This window comes from Amblyraja radiata, chromosome 31 (assembly GCF_010909765.2).
Source record: "Amblyraja radiata isolate CabotCenter1 chromosome 31, sAmbRad1.1.pri, whole genome shotgun sequence".
In the NCBI taxonomy this organism is placed as follows: domain Eukaryota; kingdom Metazoa; phylum Chordata; class Chondrichthyes; order Rajiformes; family Rajidae; genus Amblyraja; species Amblyraja radiata.
In genome coordinates this window covers 17,759,713-17,783,808 of record NC_045986.1, presented here as the reverse complement: position 1 = coordinate 17,783,808, position 24,096 = coordinate 17,759,713, and the positions used below count along the sequence as shown (strand labels likewise).

General features: G+C 43.9%; 1 protein-coding gene across 8 annotated transcripts in view; it reads right to left on the bottom strand.

Moving 5' to 3' along the window:
• usp48 (ubiquitin specific peptidase 48) overlaps positions 1–20,387 on the bottom strand; it is a 95,497-nt gene extending 75,110 nt beyond the window's left edge. For 7 of the 8 annotated variants that reach the window (XM_033047950.1, XM_033047952.1, XM_033047957.1 and 4 more), the window contains exon 1: positions 20,092–20,387. In XM_033047950.1, coding sequence (XP_032903841.1) covers positions 20,092–20,225 — 134 coding nt within the window. In that variant the 5' untranslated portion in view covers positions 20,226–20,387. The remainder of the gene's footprint in view (positions 1–20,091) is intronic. The other variant, XM_033047954.1, reaches the window with a different exon arrangement.
• Positions 20,388–24,096: the final 3,709 nt, after the last annotated feature.

Sequence of the window (24,096 nt, the reverse complement as noted above, 5' to 3'; positions counted from 1 at the left end):
CCGCTGTCACCTCTGCGGGCCGCCATCGGTGAACGTCCTGTCTCCCTGTCCCTGGGATAGTAGGGGGCGATCAAACAGCACAATACCCCCCCTCCAACTCCAGAGGAATCCGCTCCCCGATGGGCCGCTACGGCGACAAGTGGCAGTTCGCCCACAGCCCGAGCTGCGCGACCCCAAGAACAAGACGTACCTTGCACACCATCAACTTCTGCCCCTACGGGGAGCGTGTTCCTCTGGAGTTGGAGCGGGGCTGGGCTGGAGTTGCTGATCTGGGATCTCCGTGCTTGCAGTGGGCCTGGGGGTTGGTGTCCCGATGAGGGGGCACAGCTCGGGCTGTGGGCGAACTGCCACTTGTCGCCGTAGCGGCCCATCAGGGAGCGGTTTCTGATGGTCCTGATGTATCCGGCCAGTTTGCAGTTTTCCTCTGGAGTTGGAACGGCGCTGGGCTGCTGCTGGCTGTGGGTCTCTGGGATCTCCGTGCTTGCAGTGGGCCTGGGGGTCGGTGTCCCGTTGGTCCTGACGTCTCCGGTGACTTGCATCGCCGACGTGAAGACAGTGCAAAGCCCCCGCGCCGGTGCAATGGGCGGGGAGCTGGAGAGGGGAGGGAAGGGGTCACACACATGGCCGGGAAGCAGAGGGGTGTAGGTGGGGTGAATTTGAAGTGTACTATTGATTATGGTCGATATATTTGTTGATCTATTGCATTAAGGAGCTCCTCAAAGCTGCAACAAGTAAGAATTGAATTGTTCTATTCCTGGTACATATGTCAGTTAAACTCTCTTGATTAATCTTAAATTCCAGAAGCTAGAATGAATTATCTCACTGCAAACCATTTCAATAGGTTAAAACATTGAGCTCAGCACACCAAATAGTTTCTATTTAACTCTACAGGACAAAAAGCTTTGAAGAAAACAATCAGGAAAAAAAGTCAGGATGGAGAAACAACTGAAGTTTCCATTCCTAATCTCCATCTATTGACCTATTCTATAAAATGTATATCTTGAACTTGGTCACGGTCATCAGGTACACGGTTCTGTACCTTCTTCCCTATGGACCAGCAAGATGAGAGCACCAACCTCACCCTACAGCTCAGGCTTGCAATTCTGGTAACATTCTGGTGAATCTTATGCATAGTTTCCAAGTTAATGATATCCCTTCTATAGCTGGGTGACAGGAACTGCACTGTACTCCAAGTGTGGTCCCACAGGCGCTTGTACGACTGTTTCATTTGTCCCAACTTTTGTACTCATTGCCCTTTCTAATGAGGACTTCTTCAACACCTTGTCCACCTGAATTGTAACATTCATGGAACTATGCACCTGTACTCCAAGATCTCTCTGTTCTGCAACACTCTCCAGGATTCCACAATTTACTGTACAAGTCCTACCCAGGTTTGATATACCTAAGTTCAATATCTCACACATGTCAGAATTTAATTCCATTTGCCATTCGTTGGCCCACCTTCCCAACTACTCAAGAACCTGTTTAAACTTAGATAACCTTCATCACTTTCTGCTATACCACCAATTTTGCAAATCTGCAAATTTACTAACAAAGTTGATCACAATGTCATAAAAATTATAATGTATATAACAAACAATAGTGGACCCAGCACCAACCCCCGTGGCACACCACTGGTCATGGGCCTCCAAGCAAAAAATTAACCCTCAACAACTACTTCTTCCTCCAAGTCAATTTTGAATCCAATTAGCTAGCTCACGTTGGATTCTGTGTGATCGCAAATTCCAGACTAGTCCATAGTGTAGAACCTTACCAAAGGTGATGCTGAAAAAGGTTATTTTCAGTGGATTTCAAATTGAAAAATTAAAGATAAAAATAAAATAAAGGAAAAGCTTACGTGAATGTGTAAATAATGATCAGATGTTATTATGTTGAGCATCCATGCAAAAGAATAAGTTATTAAATGCGACATTAAGTGGTTCTCCAGATCTCAAACAAAATTACTTTAGAACAAATTTGCCTTAACTAATACAAATAGTGTTCCCCAATGCATCAATCACATTATATCCAATTCGCATTATGAAAACGCCTGTTAATCAAGAACTACTTGTATCTTCAGCAATCCATATATTTAAGAAATCACATTCTTCTCCTTGGTCATTCCCTCAAGGATAAGGATCACATGTAATTCCATGAGTTTGAGATGATGGAAGAGGCTAATTTGGGATCAGCAGACTCCAGCACTGGTGGTGGAGGAGGAGGAGGAGGAGGAGGAGGAGGAGGCACTTGCTAGGGCGATTCCTGCTTAGTTTGGAAACTAGTGCATTTCTTCAACTGACAATATTGGTCTTCTGCATGCACCCAAAATGACTGATGTTCTTTGCGCCATCCAAATACACCCCTCCATTTTGAACATTCACAAGACAGGGATTCCCATAAGATGGCAAGGCTATTCCACATTTTCAAGGATTTTTTAAGAATATCATAGAATCATAGAACAGCACAACACAGAAACAAACCCTTTGGCTCATCTTGTCCATGTTGGCATACTGGGCTACTCTCATTTGCTTACATTGACCCATAGCCCTCTAAACCCTTCCTATCCTTATATCTATCCAAATACCTTTAAAAAGTTGGAATTGTATTCACTTCTATAGCTTTGTCTGGCAGCCCATTCTAGATACAGACTATCCTCAGTGAAAAGGTTGCCCGAGGTCCCTCTTAAGAGTCTCCCCTCGTATCATAGCCCTGTGCCTTTCAGTTTGCAAATCCTCTACCCTAGGAAAAAGACCGAGTGCTAATTTTATTCATGCCACTCATGATCTTGTACACCTTAATAAGGTCACCTTCAGCCTGCTACACTCCAAAGAAAAAAGTCCCAGGCCATCCAACTCTTCCTATACCTCAAGCATGCAGGTCCCAGTAATATCCCGGTGAATCGCTCTTGCACCCTTCAAACTTAATGACATTATGTTTATGGCTCGGCAATCAGAACTGCACAAGTACTCCGTGTGGTCTCATGATTTGTAGTTGCATCATGATGTCCCAGTTTTTGCATTCAAACCTCCCCGACTAAAGCAAGCATGACAAATGCCTTTTTCACCACACTATCCACCTGACACACCATTTTTAGGGAACCATGCACCTGTACTCCAGTTTCTGCATCAACCGAGCAATATTTTGACGTAACACAGGTTGGAAAAGAGTGGCTGTTTTGGGCACATGAGCAACAGGGCCTGTCCATTAACCTTGCCTGAATGAAAATGTAGTCTTGGTCGTGGGTGCTTTGGCTTTGGAAAAAACTTCCAAGTCATTAACTCATTCATGATTTATGGTCTGCTTTTCCTTCAAGTGGATTTGGGGGATTTTTTGGACATAGCATTGGCGGTATATCTCCCGTGCTTTGATATGCCTGTTGTAGGTATCTCATAAATATACACGAGAGCTGAGGTCACTGATGCAAAGTAGATAAGTAGTTTTGTACTGGATCTGAGGACTTGAGATGGCCAAAGCTGTGCTGCTGCATGGAGGCAACATGGTCCCAGAGATGTGGAACGTGGTTCATGTTTGCCAAGGCTCTGTAAGTCAGGGTGCAATTCTATAGTACACAAGCAGGTTGGGAAAGGTTCTTTACTTGCTTCAATGAATGAGTGAGTAGTGACTTGGAACTCTACCTCTGAACGTCATCTGCCTACTGTAGCTTGGTGCCCCAGGATGGAGTTGCCACGTAACTGTTAAACAATTTCCAAGTTGCCTGTTGATGAACTCCACCCGAGCAGGAAGCTTTTTGGAGCCAGGGTGTAACATTGCAATGAGAAACACTTAAAAAAAACACCTTGGGGCGATGACATTTGTCAGGCTTGCTTGACAATAGTATCAACTGAAGTTGAGTTTGTTGTGAATCTACTGGCTTACTTCACACCTGGTCTGTCACCGCCCAATCAACAATTTTTTTCTGAGGGCAGCCATGTTTATTAAAGTTCCATAATCAGAGAAACAAAGGCTTTTGTGTGGTTAAAATCTCCATCTATAGTGCTTCTCCCTACTTTTTCCTTGGAACTGTCACGTGATAAATTGAGGTGCACTTCAGTGAAGTTCAAGGACTATGGACACTGTCATTCCTGTTATTTGTGGTTGTTAGTGAGGTGTTGTCTGAGAAGAGCAATGGTTGCAAGATCACAAGAGAAATCAAGGCTTTGAGGAGAGAACAGGGATATGGAATTGAGATAGGATCAGTCATGGACTTCAAAGGCTGAAGAGACAGGATAAATTCAACATCCTCAATAATGCAAATAAGCTTCAATTATCCATTTCAGCATTCACTTTTTGAACAGAGGCACATGAGACCTTCCAAGTAAGTCTCAACTGGATTAGTAGCAGTAACTGTTATATATTAAATCAGTGAAAATGATTGCAGAGATAATCATCATTGTTTCACTGTGTCCAACCAAAAATGAAGCCATTTAGCCACTACCACCTTCTAGCTGTTAGCCCTTAGCCTTGCTCATTGCAGCTCCGAGTGTTAATTCAAGTACATTTCAGGTATCTGCTGCCAACATCCTTTCAGGCAGCGTGTGCCAAACCCCATTACCCCGTGTCTTATAAAAATTTTAATCAATTCGCATTTAATCTTGTTAACAATTAGCCAAATGAACATCACCGAGTAATTGACCCGTGTGTCACATGCCTCTCAATTTTATACACATCCACCAAATGTTCCATAGAAATTAATGAGTTTGATCGATCTCTCCCCATAACTTTGCCTGCGGCCCGGGCTATATCTTTATCTCTATTCACCTATGCTAATGGAACCATAACAAAAACTGTACTGAATACTCTACCTCTGTTGGTCCGGCAAAACCATACGACAAAAATACGACAAAGCTCTGGAACCAAGCATGCCAGAAAAATCAGTGGTGGACCCATTTCCCTTGCAGATAACTTCTTAACCATTTTCTTTCCCTTTTTTTTGGTAGATTTAAGGATCTGTAGACATATACTCCAAGACTGCTCTATCCCTTTCCATTTCTTAAGATCCTATCAGTTATTATATATTTTCATGCCTATTATTGAGGTAAAAGAACTGAAAATAGAGAGCAAGGATTAAAAAGTCAATTTTCAAGTTAGCAGGCTGAAACCAATAATGTGTAACGGGATCATTCCAAGGGCTTTGGCAATCTGTATGATTTAGATGAGTGAAATTGGTGCCATATTGAATTGATGCTTGAGGATGATATAAAGATATTTAGGAAGCTAAAAATTGTGAAAATGACACGAGTAGAAAAAGAACAGTAAAAGTGAATGGGTACAAAACATGGTTTTGTGAAGATGATGTAGAAATAAAGTTATCCGCTTTGATAGAAGAATGGAGGCAATTATTTCAATAATATGAGACAGTTGAACATAGATCTTAGTGTGCTTGATGGACAAATAGATAGCTAATCTGATGGTACACATATTGTAAGGCAGTTGTACCCTAGGAGTGTCTACAACACTCCCCAGAGGTCTGTCATTCACTGCATAAATCCTAGTTTAACTTCTCAATTCATCTCCGAAGCAATTTATCTAGAAGACGCGGATAGGCAACGTTTTGAGTCAGGCCTCTTCTTCAGACTGGAGAAGGATTCCAACCCGAAATGTCACCTCTCAGTCTTCCAGAGATATTGCCTGAACAGCCAATTACTCCAGCACTGTGCTGTTTTTGGAAACCAGCTTCTGCAGTTCCTCGTGTCTTTATTTGATTATAGTTAGACAGGATCAGCAACAATTACTGGTTTGATCAAATTGTGCCCATCAGGTCACTAATTACATTTGGAGCAAATGAAAATGCACTCTTACACAAGTACTATAAGAGTATGATCAGTTAAACATTTCTCTTGTCTGCACCATAAATAATTTTCTGACCAACTCAAAATAATTTCTGGATTCAGTACCAGATGGTGGCAATAAAAATTCACCTTGCATTTAATAAAAAATATTAGTTATTGCACATCTCTATAATAATAACAATATAATAATAATCGCACAGCATAGAACTGGGCCCTTTCACACCACTTCATCTAAGCAGACTATGATGCCTAGCTAAACTAATCGGATTTGCTTGCATAAGGCCTTTATTCCTCCATGCATTTCTCATCCAAGTATCTGTCCATAACGGTTTTTAAATGTAGTAATTGTATCTGCCTCTACCATCTCCTCTGACAAACTTGTTCCAGTTAACCACCACGTACTTTGAGCAAAACATACCCCTGAGATCTCCTTTACATTTCTCCCTTCTTACCTTAAAATTGTGCTCTCTAGTTTTAGACTCCCCTACCATGGGAAAATACGATTCTGACTATATACCTATCTATGCCCATTATAATTTTATAAACCTGTCAGCCACCTATGTTCCAGTGAGAATAAACTCAGTCTACTCAATCTCTCCTCAGAACTATATATAACTACTAGACTAAGTGGGACCCGTTGGGTCCCAGCATCACACGGGAGGGCTGGTTCCCCAACGCAATATTCCACCTCTCCACAAATTCCAATATTGGTGGCCAGTGGGTGAGGGGTGTGTTTCTGGAGCGCTAGTATGGGTGTTGTGGGCTGAAGGGACTGGTTTCCAGAGGGCTAGTATGGACATAGTGGGCCGACGGGTTGGCGGCTCAGTCACTCAAGCTTGTTGTGCTGGCAGCTCACTCACGGCTGGTGGGCTGGCAGTTGACTCACAGCTATTCCTTGAAATTCCATTTCAATCAGGGTGCAAGGCCACTAAAGAAAGCGAGTCGTGACATCTCCCTGCTCCCCCTTGCAGAGACTGAGCCACGCCCACACTTCTGGGTTTTATAATCCCTCCCCCCCACCCCCCACACCAGAAGGGGCGTGGCCTTCATGGCATGATTGACAGGAGAGAATCTCAACATTTTTTAAACACTAATAACTTTTATTTTTCATCGATGGGAAAAATCCCTGGCACCTGATGAGCGGAGGGGGGCTCCGAGTAAGATAGCCAAAAATCACAGCCGTACGTGGTAGCATTTTTTCTAAAATCAATATAAAGCGCAAATAGGAAGTGGTCAAGATTAGACTTTTAATTATATAGAAGTAAAGGCTACTTTAATTAGGCAAGGCAACTTTAATTAGGCAACACAGCTTTAGCATTTCCAAACCAAAGGCAACACAGCTTTAGCATTTCCAAACTATATTTTCAAACCACATTAAGGGCACTGACAAGTCAGTAAAACCACTCACTCTTGAGTAGACATGTGTTCAGTGTTATTCACAGCTCAGACTGAGAGACGTGACTCTCTCGCTCCCCCATCTTGCAGAGACTGCCTGAGGCACTCAACACTTCCGGGTTTTATAGTCCCTCCGGAAGGGGTGTGGCCTTCAGGAGAGAGAATCTCAACATTTTTTAAACACTAACAACTCTTTTATTTTACATCAATGGGGAAAATCCTCTTGTCCTGCGCAGTGGAGGGGACTCTGAGTAAGATGGCCAAAATCACAGCCGTAAGTGGCAGCGTTTTTTTCTAAAATCAATATACAGAACAGGAAGTTGTCAAGATCAGACTTTTAGTAACATAGAAGATAGAGCAGAGGGCGGCACGGTGGCGCTGGGGTAGAGTTGCGGCCTTACAGCGCCGGAGACCCGGGTTCGATCCAGACTACGGGTGCTGTCTGTACGGAGTTTGTACGTTCTCCCCGTGACCGCTTGGGTTTTCTCCGAGATCTCCGGTTTCCTCCCACACTCCAAAGACGTACAGGTTTGTAGGTTAATTGGCTTGGGTTTGTATACTTGGTATAAGTGTAAATTGTCCCTAGTGTGTTTAGTTGTGTTAATGTGCATGGATGGTGCGGACTCGGTGGGATGAAGGGCCTGTTTCTGCGTTGTATCTCTAAACTAAACTACAGCCCATCATTCCAGGCAACATCAGGAAGAATCGCTTCTGCATTCTTTCTATTGCTACCACACCCTTTGTTTTTGTGTGGCAATTAGAATTGTACACAATACTCCAAATGCAGTCTAACCAATGTTTTGTACAGTTGCAAAAGGAAGTCCCACCTCTTATCAGCAATACCTTGATCTATGATATCAAGCATACCAAATGTCTTCTTCACTACCTTATCTACCTGTGTCGCTACTTTCAGCAAGCATTGAATTTGCACCCCAAGGTCCCTCAGTAGATCAACTCTCTGTAGGTCTCAGCCATCTATTCTATATTAGATTAGATTTGTTTATTGTCATTCAGACCATTCGGTCTGAACGAAATTTTGTTTCCCTGCAGTCATACATATAATTTAAAAAATGACAAAAACACACAATCAACACAAATTTAACATCCACCACAGTGAGCTCACCAAACACCTCCTCACTGTGGTGGAAGGCAAAATCTTAAAGTCTCTGTCTCTTCCCTCTTTGTTCTCCCTCTGTGCCGAGGCGACGGTTCAAACTCCGCGGGTGGTCGCTGCCTCCACCACAGCTCAGAGGCCGAGTCGGGTCTCCGCTGCCGCTGCCTCCGCCACAGCTTCGGGGCCGAGTCAGGTCTCCGCCGCCTCCGCCAGAGCTTCGGGGCCAAGTCGGGTCTCCGCTGCCGCTGCTGCTGCCGCCGCCACAGCTCCAGGACCGAGTCGGGTCTCCGCTGCTGCTGCCGCCGCCACAGCTCCAGGGCCGAGTCGGGTCCCCGCTGCTGCTGCCGCCGCCACAGCTCCAGGGCCGAGTCGGGTCTCCGCTCCCGCTGCCTCCGCCACAGGTTCGGGGCCGAGTCGGGTCTCCGCTGCCGCTGCCTCCGCCACAGCTTCGGGGCCGAGTCAGGTCTCCGCCGCCTCCGCCACAGCTTCGGGGCCGAGTCGGGTCTCCACTACCGCTGCTGCTGCCGCTGCCGCCGCCACAGCTCCAGGACCGAGTCGCGTCTCCGCTGCTGCTGCCGCCGCCACAGCTCCAGGGCTGAGTCGGGTCTCCGCTGCTGCTGCCGCCGCCACAGCTCCAGGGCCGAGTCGGGTCTCCGCTGCTGCTGCCGCCGCCACAGCTCCAGGGCTGAGTCGGGTTTCCGCTGCTGCTGCCGCCGCCACAGCTCCAGGACCGAGTTGGGTCTCCGCTGCTGCTGCCACCGCCACAGCTCCAGGGCCGAGTCGGGTCTCCGCTGCTGCTGCCGCTGCCGCCGCTACAGCTTCGGGGCCGAGTCGGGTCTCCGCTGCCGCTGCTGCTGCCGCCGCCGCCACAGCTTCGGTGCCGAGTCGGGTCTCCGCCGCTGCTGCCGCTGCTACAGCTCCGATGCCGCCAACTCCGCCATTAGGCCTCGGCGCAGACGGAGACGGGGAATACGACCGAAGAAAAAGTCGCATCCCCCGAAGGAAGAGACCAAAGCATGTTTCTCCCACCCCACCCCACCCACACACATACACAACTTAATAAAACAAAATGAACTAAAACATGACAAGGAACAAAACGAAAGAAAAAGAACAGACGGACTGCAGGTGGTCCGCAGCTGTTAAGCCAGCGCCGCCATCTTGGATTCAATGTCCTACCAGAACATCTTCCCAATGTCCACCATCTCACAGTTGTCTTATTAGAAACAATACCACATGGTCATTTTGAGTACATCATAGGATTTACTAGTGATGGCCAACATAGATGAGATTACTGATATATTTTATGTTTAAAAAACAAGATATTAAACATATACAATAGAACTGATAATCTATTGTCTAATCTGGCACTCCGAGGGCATTGGTGATCAACTAGCAGATTTTCTAGACTGGTGGTTGTTATTTCTATCAATACCACAGCATATTTTTATTTCACTTTATTTTGCATGTTACACAGTGTATACATTTTTCAGTGAAACCGGTGAGTTTAAAGAAATAGGAAATAAAATCCGGCTTTCAGTTTGACGTTTCGCCTTGTCAAGGCAGGCCAAACACACAAGCAATCTGGAGCCAGACTCCGACGGCAAATGTACATGTTCTTGACCACTGGTGTTCCTGTCCAACTGTCTGGAACCTGGCCCTGGCTATATACCCAGCTCACAATCTAGACTGATAAGTGGCCAGATGCTGAATTATGTGTTATTATGCAGGACAGAGTACTGTCGGACAAGAAAGAAAATCCTGAAATTTAGAAGCACATTTTTGAAGATGAAGGATTATCCTTAATGCCAATAATTCTCACTGTTATTAGAGTCCTGCAGAGTACCATTTTGTACCTTTATTTTTTTACCATATACATTAATGATCTGAATGAAAACACTGGGGTCACATTTATTAAAAAATGTCGTGAAAACATTTCGCAGCAGCAGAACTATCAATGAGGAAAAATGGTTATCAAGATCTAAATGCAAATGGAGGGCCCAGGGTTAAGAAGATTTTATTTAACGGAAACAAAGGTGCTGTTATGGAAATAACTATTAAAAAGATGTGCATGCCAGTCTGAAAATTGGAAAATAGTTTACTTTTAGTTAACTACAATAAGCCCTAGTTAATCAGAATGAAGAGGTGTATATTAGTCAGATGCAATTTTTGGCTGAGTTAAGCAAAAGATTAGCTAATGCTAATATAATCGGCTAATTACAGACTAAAACAAATCATGCTTAAGACTATGGAAATGTCAGGAAGATGTGATGTTTTTACCTATCTTACACAAGTTTCCAGTAAAAGCAGTACAGAACGACATGTTCTGAATGAAAAACTTACAGAAACTAACGCGAGTAAAAAATTAATGATGATGGGACTGAAAGGTGATAAACCCTCAGGACTTGTTGACCTACATTCCAGGTTTTTACAGCTGGTGGCTATGGAGATACCGGTTGCACAGGGTGTCATTTTCCAAATTTCTCTAGATTCAAAAAAAGTGCCCACAGACTGAGAAGTTGAAAATATAATACCAGAATTTAAAAATGGAAGTAAAGGTAAACTAGGCAATGATAGATCAGTTGGCCTGACATCAGAAGTAGGAAAATCTAGAATATATTATTAAAGAAGTAACAATGCAGTTCGAAAATAGTAAAAAGACATAGTAAACATGGATGTAAAAGAGTTAGTGTTCAAAAGGGAACTGCAGATGCTGGAATATCGAAGGTACACAAAATTGCTGGGGAAACTCAGCGGGTGCAGCAGCATCTATGGAGCGAAGGAAATAGGCGACGTTTCGGGCCGAAACCCTTCTTCAGACAGTTATGTTGGTCAAATTTGTTAAGAGTATTTTGAAGTTGTAACTAGCAGAATATGGAGGAACCAGCTGATGTAGTGTATTTGGAGTTTCTAAAGCTTTCCATAAATATAAGTATTATTAAGCAAAAATCAAACACATGGTATTGGGGGTAATATACAGGTGCAAATTGAGGAAGAGTTAACGGATATGAAATAAAGAGTTTGAGTGGATTATATTAAGGTTAGGATCTTCAAATTAGTGGGATACCACAGAGATTGGTGCTGGACCCCTGTTGTTTGCAGTCAAATAAATTATTTGGATAAGGAAAGCACGAGATAAATATATGCACATATGTGCGCGTACATATATGTATGCAAAATATTAGTTCATATATAATAGAAAGCTGGCTTCCTGTTGATGCACACAGAGGATTCAGGAGGATAAAACAGATTACATGAATTGGCAAGGACATAGCAGATGGAATATAAGGTGGAGGTCATCTACTTAGTTGGGAAAAAAAACAAAAAAGTGGAGTATTTTGCTACTAGTAAGAGACTGAATGATGTTGGGAGTTCAAAGGGACTCGATATCCTTGCCTATCTATCACTGAAAGTTAACATGCAATTACACCAGGAAATTAAAAGGACAAACAATCTGTCGTGCTATATTACAAGAGGATTTGAATATATGAGAGAGATGTCTTATTCCATTTACACAAGGCCCTGGTGATACTACATTTGAAATTCTGTGTATAAAAGTGTTCATCGTATATGAAATGGATGCACTTGTGATAAAGGGACCAGAGCAATGCTTGATCAGAACTATTTCAGGAATGATAGTTTTGCTATTCGAGAAAAGATTAAGCAGCCTGCTTTTTGTTTAAAATGCAATATTTGCTTGTGTTTATATTTCTCACAGTGCAAGACATAATTCAACCCATCAAGTGTATGCCAGCTCTCTAAGCAACTCCATCAATCCCATTCCGTTTTGATATTCTTACATCTAGAGGTCATCTCACTGAAACATACAATTATTGCAGAGCTTGACAGGGTAGAGCTCATGTTGTTACCTCAGAGGTCAGACTCAAATAATGTATCAGCCATTCAGGCCAGAAATGAGAAGAACTTCACCCAAAGAACAGCGAACCTTTGAAATGTGTACCCAAGATAGCTCTACGTTCAAGACAAATAGATTTTTGTATATTAGGAAATCAAGGCATGCGGGATCCAGCAGTAAGGCAACGGGTGGGTCAGTTATGATTTTATTCAATGAACAGAGGGGTTGAACGGCTTCAACCTGTTTCTATTCCAAATATTTGTATCAAATTTTGAAACTAAGGTCTCTGTTCACGTTGGCACTGTATATTCACTGCAAATATACTTATACTCCTGAAATATATTGCTGATAACACAAAGTAGGGGAAAAATCTGTTTAACACTATCAGGAAAGTTAGAGACATATTGCTCCAGGTTTTTTTTGCAAATCTTTCTATTTAGTTACAATTTTAATAAATGCTGATTGATATGGAACAATGAAGGCCCTTGCACTTGGTGGCAACTTGAGGGTAGATGTATCAGATCATGGACCATCCCTTTGCTTCCACAGATTCTGCCTAATCCACTTAGTTCCTCCATCAGTTTGTTTCTTTATTTCATAAGTTTGATCTAATGTTTTCAACCACATTCTGCCATCCTACTTAGCTGAGCACACATTGCTGACTCACCAGCGTAACGATAATCAAAGGGCTGCCTGGGAAAATAGTTCTTAATCTCACTGAACTATATCTATGCTGCTAACAGGCATTTTGGTAGCTATTTAACTTTCCACCAATTAAACTACACATTAATGATGTGAAATTAATGGAAACTGAAATGGTAACGGTAATGAGGTATCATACAGATGAAGACACAAGGAACTGCAGATGTTGGTTAACAAAAACAGACAAAGTGCTGGAGTAACATGGATGGAACATGGACGTTTTCATCTACGTTCTCCAGAGATGTTGCCTGACCCATTGGTACTCCAGCACTTTGTCCTTTTTTTTAAATTACAAGGATTAAGTTGTGTTTTATTTCACTTCCACAGGCATGATACCCTCTTGAACCTTTAATCATTAAGGCCTACAAGCGTCAGAGGGTGAATCCACCCAAAAGGAACTACCCAGATGGCATACCTGTCCAAGTGCTAAAGACGTGAGGAGCCACTGGCTGAAGTATTCAAGTATATCTTCAAACTCTTACTTCTGCAGTTAGAGATTCAAAAAGTCATCCTGCAAACCGGTGCCCTAAGAGAACATAGTGATCTGTCTTAACAAAAGATTCTACCTCATTGGCTCTCCAACCCAATCTGGACCATCTGGATAACAGAAACACATACATCAGGATGCTGTTCATCAACTACAGCTTGATATTCAACACTATATTCCTCTCCAAACTTATTCCCAGCTCCTGAACCTGGGGTCTGAGCCTTTGCAATGGGATCTTAGACTTCCTCAAAGGTAGACCTCAGTCACCTCAGTGGATCAGTAACTACAACTCCTCCTCACTGACCATCAACACAGGTGCATTTCAAGGCTGCGTGCTAAACTCCCTGCTCTATTCTGTGCGGTTACGTATAGTTCTAATCTATCTAGAAATTTGCCGATGTTATTGGCAGAATCTTGGGTGATGAGTTAGTGTACAGGAGAGAGATAGAACACTTGGTTGAATGGTGCTGCACAACCTCTCTTTCAAAGTCAACACAACCAAGGAACTTCTCATTGACTTCAACAAATAGGATTTGGGAGACCTGCTGGTTTTCAATAGAGGGCCAGTGATGCTCACAGCAAGCAGCTTCAAGTTCCTGGGCATTAACATCTCCAATAATCTGCCCTGGGCCTTGCACACAGATGTAATTATGAAGAAGGCATTCCAGCACCTCTACTTTATCAGTATCAGTATCAGTATATCTTTATTGTCATTTTCCTGAGTACTCACATACCCAGAGGAAACAAAAAAACGTTGCTCAACCAGTGTCCATTCAGTGTGCAGTACAAATAACAAATAACTAGAAATAAAAAACATATATCATGAACAAATTAAATTAAACACTCTACTCTCTACTAAACATCAACAGGCGTTCCGATCGACAGCTGCTGCAGTGTGTCCAGGTTGATGGTTGGTGCGCGATACTTTGGCAGGGGGCTAAGTCCGTTTATCAGTCTTATAGCCTGCGGGAAGAAGCTGAGGAGCATCCTGCTGGTTTTGCAGCTAATGCTCCTGTACCTCTTCCCAGATGGCAGGATGGAGAATATGTGATGCGATGGGTGGTAGGGGTCTTTGATGATGGAGATGGCTCTGTTGATACATCTCTTCCTGTATATGTCCAGCAAGAAAGGGAGTGGAGCACCAATAATCCTGCTGGCGGTCTTCACAATCCTGTCAAGTTGGTGCCGTTCGTACGCCTTGCAGCTCCCGAACCAGGAAGTGATGCCGTTGGTTAATGTGCTCTCGATTGTCCCCTATAAAAAGTTCGTAGATGTATAGTGGGGAGACCTGCTTTACGTAGTCTTCGGAGAGGGTGCTTTAATGGACGTTTAAAGAAATTTGGCACATCACCGAATAGTCCAACAAACTTCGACAGATGCACTGCAGAAAGTGTCCAAACCGATCCCATCATGGCCTGATATGGCATTCCAAACACACAGGAACACAAGAAGCTGCAGAGAATAGTAGGCTCTGCGTGGCCCATCACAAGCACAGCTCTACTCACCATCAAAGCCTAGTATGAGTCGCTGCCTCAAGGCAGTGGCTTCCATCTCCAAGGATCACCACCATCCAAGCCATATCCTCCTCTTGCTGCTTCCAACTGACAAGAAGCATGAAGTCCCACACCACGAGGTTTAGAAATAGCTACTTTATGACAACTATCAAGTTCTTGATCTGACCTGCACAACCCAAATCCTACCTCGGCAACGGAACACCACAGAACACTTCTTGCACTACAATAGATCTGTTAGTTTAATTGTATTTACACTGTCATGTTTATTGAGGCCTTTTTTCTATTTATGCTGTTGCAGGTCATGTGTAATTGATATATGTGTGTTTTGTGTTGTCTTTGTGCCTGTGATGCTGCTACGAGCAAGATTTGTAATTTTTCCTGTACTCCATTGTGCTTGTGCATATGACAATAAACTCATGAATGAAGCAGGAGGATACTGTACAGAAAGTTATGCAACTGGTCTGAGGAAACAGATGAGCTTCATCATGACTGCTTTGAGTCGGTGGACTAGTCCATATACAAGGGCTCTGTGGCTAAACTAAATGAGTATGTCACATCTGTCACAAACTTCATCAGCGTGTAGAGGAATGCATACCAAAGATGACAATATGCATGTTCCCCAACAGGAAACCATAGATAAATTGAGAGACTTACTCCAGGTGAAGTCTGAGTCTGCCGTGTTCAAGCCGGGCCAACTTGAGCGGACAACAAAATCCATCTTACAATTTTCGCAAAGCCATGAAGGATGCTGTGAAAATTCCGGACCAGGCTAGAGTCCCTAGGCAATGGCTCACACACCCATCAATTGCGGCAAGACTTGCATGTTATAACGGGCTACAAAGTCGGGCAGTATCGGTGGCAATGAGATCCCAGCCGGATGAGCTTAATGCATTCTATGTTCACTTTGAACCGAAGGTCAGTGGAAGAACGTCAGCCGCCTGGGGTGTGTGTGTGTGTGTGTGTGTGTGTGTGTGTGTGTGTGTGTGTGTGTGTGTGTGTGTGTGTGTGTGTGTGTGTGTGTGTGTGTGTGTACCAACCATCATTGTGGCAGACGCAAACCAGATCGGCCTTCCCATGAATGGGTGGAAAGCAACTGGCCAGGATGGAGTCCCTGACCGTGTCCCTAGGACCTGTATGGAATAGCAGAGGTATTCAGATTTCTTTTACATCACACTACTCCATTTTAAGGTCGCCACCTGCTTTAAGAAGACTCCCATCATCCCTGTGCCAAAGATAAATAAAGTAGTGTGCCTTAATGATTACCGTGCAGTGACATCCACCATCACGAAGTGCTTCAAGAGACCGATGATGGAGCACATTAATTCCATCTTCTCAGATAGCATTGATCCCTGCAGTTTGTCTACTGCCGTGCAGCAAACGCCATCTCCCTGGCCCTAAATTAATTTCTGGAAAGCCCAGACAACAAGAACTCTTAAGTAAGGCTCCTATTTATTGACTATAGCCCTGCCTTCAGCACCAGAGTGCCATCTAAACTCATCTCCAGGAGAGATTTCCAAAGTGCTGGCTCAATTGACATATGTACTGACAATGAAACAATGAAATTCATCCTTGCAGCAGCATTATAGGCCTGAAAACACAATATTCATAATCTATAAACAAAACAAAAAAGATAAATAAATTAAAAACCCCAATACGAATGCAAAAAGCCCAAAGTCAGTGCTAGTGTTGTGTAATGTTCAAGACCCCAATGGTTGTTGGGAAGAAGCTATTCTTGAACCCAGTGGTCATGGTTTACAGATTCATGTCTTCTTCCCAATGGAGGGAGCAAAATGAAAGTGAGGCCAGGGTGGTGTGTGTCTTTGATTATGCCTTTTTGAGACAGTGCCTCCGATAGATCCCTTCGATGGTGGGAAGGTCAGTACTCATGATGGACCAGGCAATATCCACCACTTCTTGTAATCTTCTTTGTTCCTGGGCGTTTGATTTTCCAAACCAGACCAGGCAACCTGGAACAAACTCTTATACCCAAGACTCTGCATCCTCCTCTGCCACAGATTCCTCAATTTCCTGACCCACTGACCACAATCAAGGAGGATAAGCGACAACACATCCTCCACAATAATTCCCAAAACTGGTGCACCGCAAGGATGCGTTGTCAGCCCTCTACTATACTCTCTACACATTAATGAGCATGCGGGTAAATTCTGCTCTAACTCTGTCTACAAGTTTGCAGATGACACCACTGTGGTGGGCACGATCTCAAACAATGATAAGATGGAATAGGTGAAGAAGATAGAGAGCTTAGTAATATGGTGTCAGGACAACAACTTCTCCCTCAATATCAGCAAGACGAAGGAGCTAGTTATCGACTTCAGGAAGCATATACCCCTACAATCATCAATGGTACCAAAGTGGAAATGGTTGAGAGCTTCAAGTCCCTAGGTGTACATATCACCAATATACTGTTGAGGACAAACCACATTGAAGTAACAGCCAAATAAAGCACACCTACTTCACCACTTGCTCAGGAGACTGAGGAGATACGCATGTCTTCAACAACTCTTACAAACCTCTAAAAATGCACCGGAGAAAAAATATGGTTGAGTTGCATCACAGCTTGGTTTGGGAACAGCTCTGCCCAAGACCGCAATAAATTGCAGAGATGTGGATGTAGCCCATCCCATCGGAGACCAGACTCCCACCATTGACTCCATCTACACTCCACACTGCCTCAGGAAAACAGCTAACAAAATCAAGGACCTTTCCCACCCCAGTTATTCCTTCTTCCCCCTCTCCCGTTGGGCTGAAGACTCAGAAGCTTTAAAGCACATACCACTAGACACAGGAACAACTTCTTCACCTATTATACCTGAATGGTCAATTCATAAGCTGGGGTACAATCCCAATTCTCCAACCTACCATATTGCAAACATTGGTCATTTGCTCTCAAACTGTTCTGTCTTAATGCTGAGAAACTATATCCTGCAGTCTTTTTCTTCACTCTGCCACATGATAATAATAATCCTAAACCTAGACATACTTGATTATACCTTATGTTATACTACATTCCATTCATGTAAACTGAACTCACCTGCCTCACACAAACTGCTTACAAGCTTATGAACATACTCAATTCCTTTCTTCCTCATTTCAATAGCTCAATGGTTCTTTATTTATCACATGTACAACCGCTCAATGAAATTCTTTTTACATATTTACGTATGCAGGTGCCGCCATGTTTTGGTGCCATTACCACAGTCCAAAGTCCAGTCAGCCCAGGTGCTCGGTCTACAGGAGCAGTTCCCAATCCTGGTAAGCCCCAGGCTTATGCAGGGCCTTCTACCGTCACTCTCGCCCAGATCGGCCCGCAAACCAACGTCACACCTTGCCATAACAAGTCTACATTCTTGTCACTTCCAGACTAAAGAAGATTCTCCTCAGAGTTTTGGCTTTATTTATGAATCTACACTTCTGACTTACTAAGTAAAAACATATGGCAAATGTGTAACCAACTGAATTCCTTTATAATAAGAAAAAATTTCAAGCAGGTAATTCTTTGTGTTTTTTCACTAAAAAAAAACAATGCAAGCCTGACCAGTGATTCCTGATAATTCCATGTTCAGTTCTGACAACATTGTAGCAAATCCCTTTTCGAACTATCCTCTATCTCCAAGACCAGAACTGAGGTGGCGCAGTTGGTAGAGCCGCTGTCTCACAGTGTCATGATCCGGGTTCAATCCTGACCACATCTACTGTCGGATGGAGTTTGCACATTCTCCTTGTGACCACGTGGTTTTCCTTCGGGTGCTCTGGTTTCCTCACATATCCCAAAAACATGCAGATCTCTAGGGTATTTGGCTGTTATAAATTGCCCAAGTGCGAAAGGAGTGGACGAGAAAGGGAGATAACATATAACTAGCATCAACGTGTGATCAATGATCGGTGTAAACTTGGTGGACTGAAGAACCCGTTTCCATGCTGTCCCTCTAAACTAAACTGAGTTCAGTTTTCTAAGTGTGATCCAAATACAAGGCTTCATCTGCACTCTCATATCAACATAAAAGAATATAGTTATTTTCCCCAGCAAAATACTACAAATACTAGAAATGTAATGAACTGAAAATGCTGAAAAATACTCAGCAAGTCATACAGTATCCGTGCAGTGAGTACCAGAGTCAATTAAGTTTACTGACCAAAAACATACAATTATGTTTCTCTCTCCAAAAATACTGCCCAACTTGTTGGGTATTTTCAACACTTGCTGTTTTATTTCAGTCAGACACAATATCCTTGCTAACCTACACTTACGATGTAACGTCTTACGGCCTTCAGCCTTTAAATGCTGACCATGCCAACACTTCAAAGTGTATAACATTGTATGTCAATTCCACACAGACTAAAAAAAACTCCGGCTAACAGGAAGGAAATATCATGTTCATAAAGACCACTGCCAATCACTTTCCAGCCACCTGCTGTAAAACATACCAGTCGTAGCATATGGCACAAAAACAGAATGCCAATCTCAAATACATTAGTTTGAACTTCAAAAGACACACAGGTCGGAGCGAACGGCAGATGCTAGTTTACACCAAAGATAAACACAAAACGCTGGAGCAACTCAGCCTTAACTCTAGTTTCCCTCTACCCTGACTCTCAGTCTGATGAAGGATCTCGACCATAACCGTCACCCATTCCTTCTCTCCAGATATGCTACCTGTCCCGCAGAGTTACTCCAGCATTTTGGTCTGTCTTCACAGTATATATGAGTTTCTTAATCTGCACCGAGGTCAAGTGCCAGTGGATCCAGGAATTTACAGTAGATAAGCGGATCACCCATGAATCCACGCATTAGTTAATAGGAGCTTCAAGCAAAGCTAGTATATTTGGCTTCAAATCGGTCTATCCAGCACACAACATGCCCACGATGGGGAGCAGAGTGCGAGTCTAAAGATTTCCTCCTGTGTAGGAAGGAAATGCAGATGCTGGTTTACACCGAAGGTAGACACAAAATGCTAGAGTAACTCAGCGGGACAGGCAACATCTTTGGGGAAAGGGAAAGAGTAACGTGTCGGGTCAAGACCCTTCTTCAGACTCAATAAAACCAGCATCTGCACTTCTTTCATACTCGATAAAGTCTCCTCCTGCATGGGTCATCCTAACCGCCTTCGGGCCGGGCGACGGGCCGAGGGTCAGCGGGCCGCCGTTCTCGCCCCCCGGAGCGGCGGTTGTCCCGCGTGTGTCCCACCCTCCCCTCCCCTCCCGGTCACCCCCAATACCTGCGGGCGTCCCTCCGGCAGGACCCTAGGCGAATACGGTACGCCAGCTCGATGTGCTCCTGCTGCACCTCCTCCGGCCTGATGCTCTCCGCCCACTGCCAGGCCGCCTTCTCCAGCTGCTGCTTGGGGGCCATGGGCGCGCTGACCTGAGTGTGGCGGGGAAGGAGGGAGGCAGGGTTACCAAACCGGCGGCGGCGGCAGCAGCAGGCCGCCTCTGCGCGCCCTAGGCCTCGCCTCTCGACTCCGGGCCTGCTCCGCGCCGCCAAGCAACCGTGAGCGTGACGTACAACGCAGAGGAGCACACGGCGAGGGTGACGTCCACGACCGCAACAAGCCATGACGTAGTACGCAGGCAGTTAGCCCGCCCGAAGGTAGATAGCACAGTAGTATGAATGTTGAAGAAGGATGGCGGATGCAGGAGGAGACTATATTGATGAGGACAGAACCTCAGATATTGGGTTTTATTGAGTCTGAAGAAGGGTCTCGACCCGAAATGTCACCCATTCCTTCGCTCCAGAGATGCTGCCCTGCCTGTCCCGCTGAGTTACTCCAGCCAGGGCCGGCCTGAGGAGGTGCGGGGCCCAATTGGGAACAATTTTGGTGAGCCCCAGGTTCCCAGCCAAGGTCTGTAGAATCATAGAAATACAAATAAAGTTTATTATAGACTTTATAACTCTATGGTAGAATGGAAAGTAATCAAAATGTGCGCTTAAAAAGCGCCTGCGAGTTAATGGACCAAAGTTCAAGTTCAAGTGAGTTTATTGTCATGTGTCCCTGTATAGGACAATGAAATTCTAAGACAGATCTAAGCTACATTTTAATATAAAATTGCATACATGTAAGCCTACAAGTAACAAACAAAATGTGTAGATCACCTCTGTAAAGTACATAGTTACAATAGGGGGGTTGCACGTAAGGTCACTGGGTCATAGGGCTCAACGCACGGAGCCGCTCAATCCATCTGGAAGACATCCGTCACTTCCGGTGTATGTTATTAATGCAAGAAACGTACTTTCCTACCTGTTAAAACCCGCCAAAATGTTGAATTTCTGCGCTGAAAAAAATTGTGGGAGTCGGGGTAAGTGTGAGAGACATGTACCCAACTTTAGAATTCCAAACGTGAAGTGAAATGAAGGTAAAGAGAAGCGAGAACTGAAGGGTCTACAGCAGCTAAAGTGCTTGGTAAACATTGGCTGTGCAGATATCGTAATTGAAAATATCGGAATTATCGCGTTTGCTCACTGCATTTCATCAAGTATGGCATTATTTGTGTTTTTTCTTGATTCCTTTGGTATCTAAAAAGTCTCAGAAGTGATCAATCTGGCTGTAACTTTTTCTTCAGATGCGTTTTCATTTTGTACGTAAAAACCCACTTGAGAACCATGGGCGATTTAAAAAATTTACAGCCAGATTTATCACTTCTGAAACTTTTTAGATGCTAAAGAAATCAAGAAAAAACACAAATAATGCAGTGAGCAAACGGCCAATGTTCGCTAAGCACTCTCTGTTGTCCCTTCAGCTCTCACTTCTATCTACCGCCATTTCTCCTCACTTTTGGAATTCTGAAGTAGGCTAAATGTCTCACACGCTTATCCCGATTTCCATAATTATTTGCAGCGCAAAAATTGACATTTTCGGCGGGTTTTAACGGGCCCGCTACGTTGGAAACAATGGTAAGTGCCTACCTGCAGTACATCGCGTGTAATCCATTTGGAGTAGCGTAGCCGTGAAACCTCCCTATACCACTTGTTTTAGTGACTGTGAAATGAAAAACAAATTATTTAATTAACTAGATCCTGGCAAACCAATAACTATTGGCGAAAAACCAGTCCAGGCATTAAATTTTGGACTTCAGCCCCATCCTACCCTTTGGGCTTCTACCCCATCCTAACCTAGTTGTGTGTGTGTGTGTATGTTAGTTGTCTGTGTGTGTGTGTGTGTGTGTTAGTTGTCTGTGCGTTTGTGTGTGGGAGGGAAGGAGGAAGGAGAGAAGGGAGTGAGGGAAGTAGAGAAAGAAGGGAGAGAGGGAAGGGGATAAGGGCATGAGGGAAGTAGAGATAGGAGAGAGGGAAGGAGAGAAGGGAGGGAGCGAAGGAGAGAAGGAAAAGGAGAGGGAGGAAGGGAAGAGGAGAAGGGAGGGAGAGGGCCGGTGGCGGGAGCGGATGCCGGGGTCTTGGCGAACCCGTGTGTGCTGAGGCCGAGGTTTGTAAACGTTGCTCCAAACCCCAGGCCCGGCCCTCCCTGTATTGTTCACCGCATCTCCCCGGGGAGAGAGGGGTGGAGCCGGGGTTGTGTGCGTGAAGCACGGCGACTCGAGAGGCGGGAGCGCTGCCCTGGGACCGTGAGGGACCTCCCCCTTCTCCCTCACACCCCCCTCCCCGTCTACCCCTTTCTTCCCCCTCCACCCCGCTACTCTCTCTCCCCCCTCCACCCGGGGTAGATCTACCCGAGCCGAGAGTAGATTACTCCAAAGATCCTAGAGCGGAGCTTTGGATTACTCTAGTGCGAGGTCCCCCTTAGGAGCGGGGCCCAATTGGGAGCAATCGGCTTAAGGCCGGTCCTGACTCCAGCCTTTTGTGTCTGACTCCAGTAGTATGAATATGTATTTCCCTAACTTCAAGTAACCCTGCACTCCCTCTCTTTCCATCCCTCCTCCACCTAAGTCGCATCAGGTTCCCGTTCTCACCTAACAAACAGTTAACAATGGCCTGTTTACTTTATCATGGTTACTTTTAGCATCCATTCATATGTTCTATACCACTCCACACAGGTCTGTACGAAGCTTTTCAAATTGGGGATGGCATGACAGGATTACAAAAATTTAATGTGAAACAATGTGCGCACTGCACACATCACGAGCGCGAAGCTCAGGGGTTTTAGATGCTTTCTGGTGTATTCTGAGCCTTATTTTGGAGCATTCTTATACCAAATTTATGACCAATATTTCAGAAATAATTTTGGTTGAATCAAGAGTAATGAGTGGGTGGAATGGGATGATTGGGGTCATTGTATATATTTTTTTAAATCAAGAATTGAAGTTGTCCTTGTTTTAATAATCAAGTTGTACTGTTGTAAAATGTTATGTAAAATGTTATAAAGGAGCATGCAAAATTGCAAATAAAATACAGTAAGTTTTTTCAGTAAAGAAAACCTTTTGTTAGAAAATGTATTGTGTGTTGATTTGATTGCCTGTTACTGTTAGACTGTGTTAGTGTGTGCAGTGCACCTTTAATGGTCCTCCTGACCTAACAACTTCACATCACATCAATTTCAACATGGAATAATGATGTGAATACAACATTTAGTGCGACTTCAATTTCCATAATGAAAATTGAAGTAAAACTAAATGGTGCATTTACATTACTAGGATCGCTTTCAAACTAACCTATTTTACTGTCATACTATTATAACAAATTCTAGTTCCATGATGGCTCATAAACAAGATCACAAATCACATTTTGAATTCTCAAACACAATGTGATTGAGAATAATTGCAGAGCAGCCAAGTTTCACCGAGCATTTCTGTATTTTGATGGCTGAATATCAATATTTTGTTGGGGAAATCGGTATATCTCACATAAATGCAATAGAACGTACTACACAGAATCTGGATTTTTGAAAATCAGTAATTTGCATGCAACCTCGTGTAGTCTCAAATATCAGTATGGAATACTGAAAATCAGTACCACTGAATTTTGAAACCTTTGAAATGTGAATTTATAATTCTTGATTTTGATTCAATCATATCATATCTATACTCTATACTATTACTAAAACTCTCATCTTGTCCTCTTCCAATTTGCATTGTTTTTAAATTTGCGCAAAAACGATACCCTAAACGCTAGGATTTTTTCACCACCTTACTGTTCTCTGCTCCAAGCGCACCAAGTATTGTTCCGATCTGTGGAATATTACAAAAGTAATGAAAATTTAAAAATCGTGAGATCAGCAGATTGGTCTTCTCGCCTGTCAGTCGCCAGGAGGGTAATGCCCCATCCGGCACCT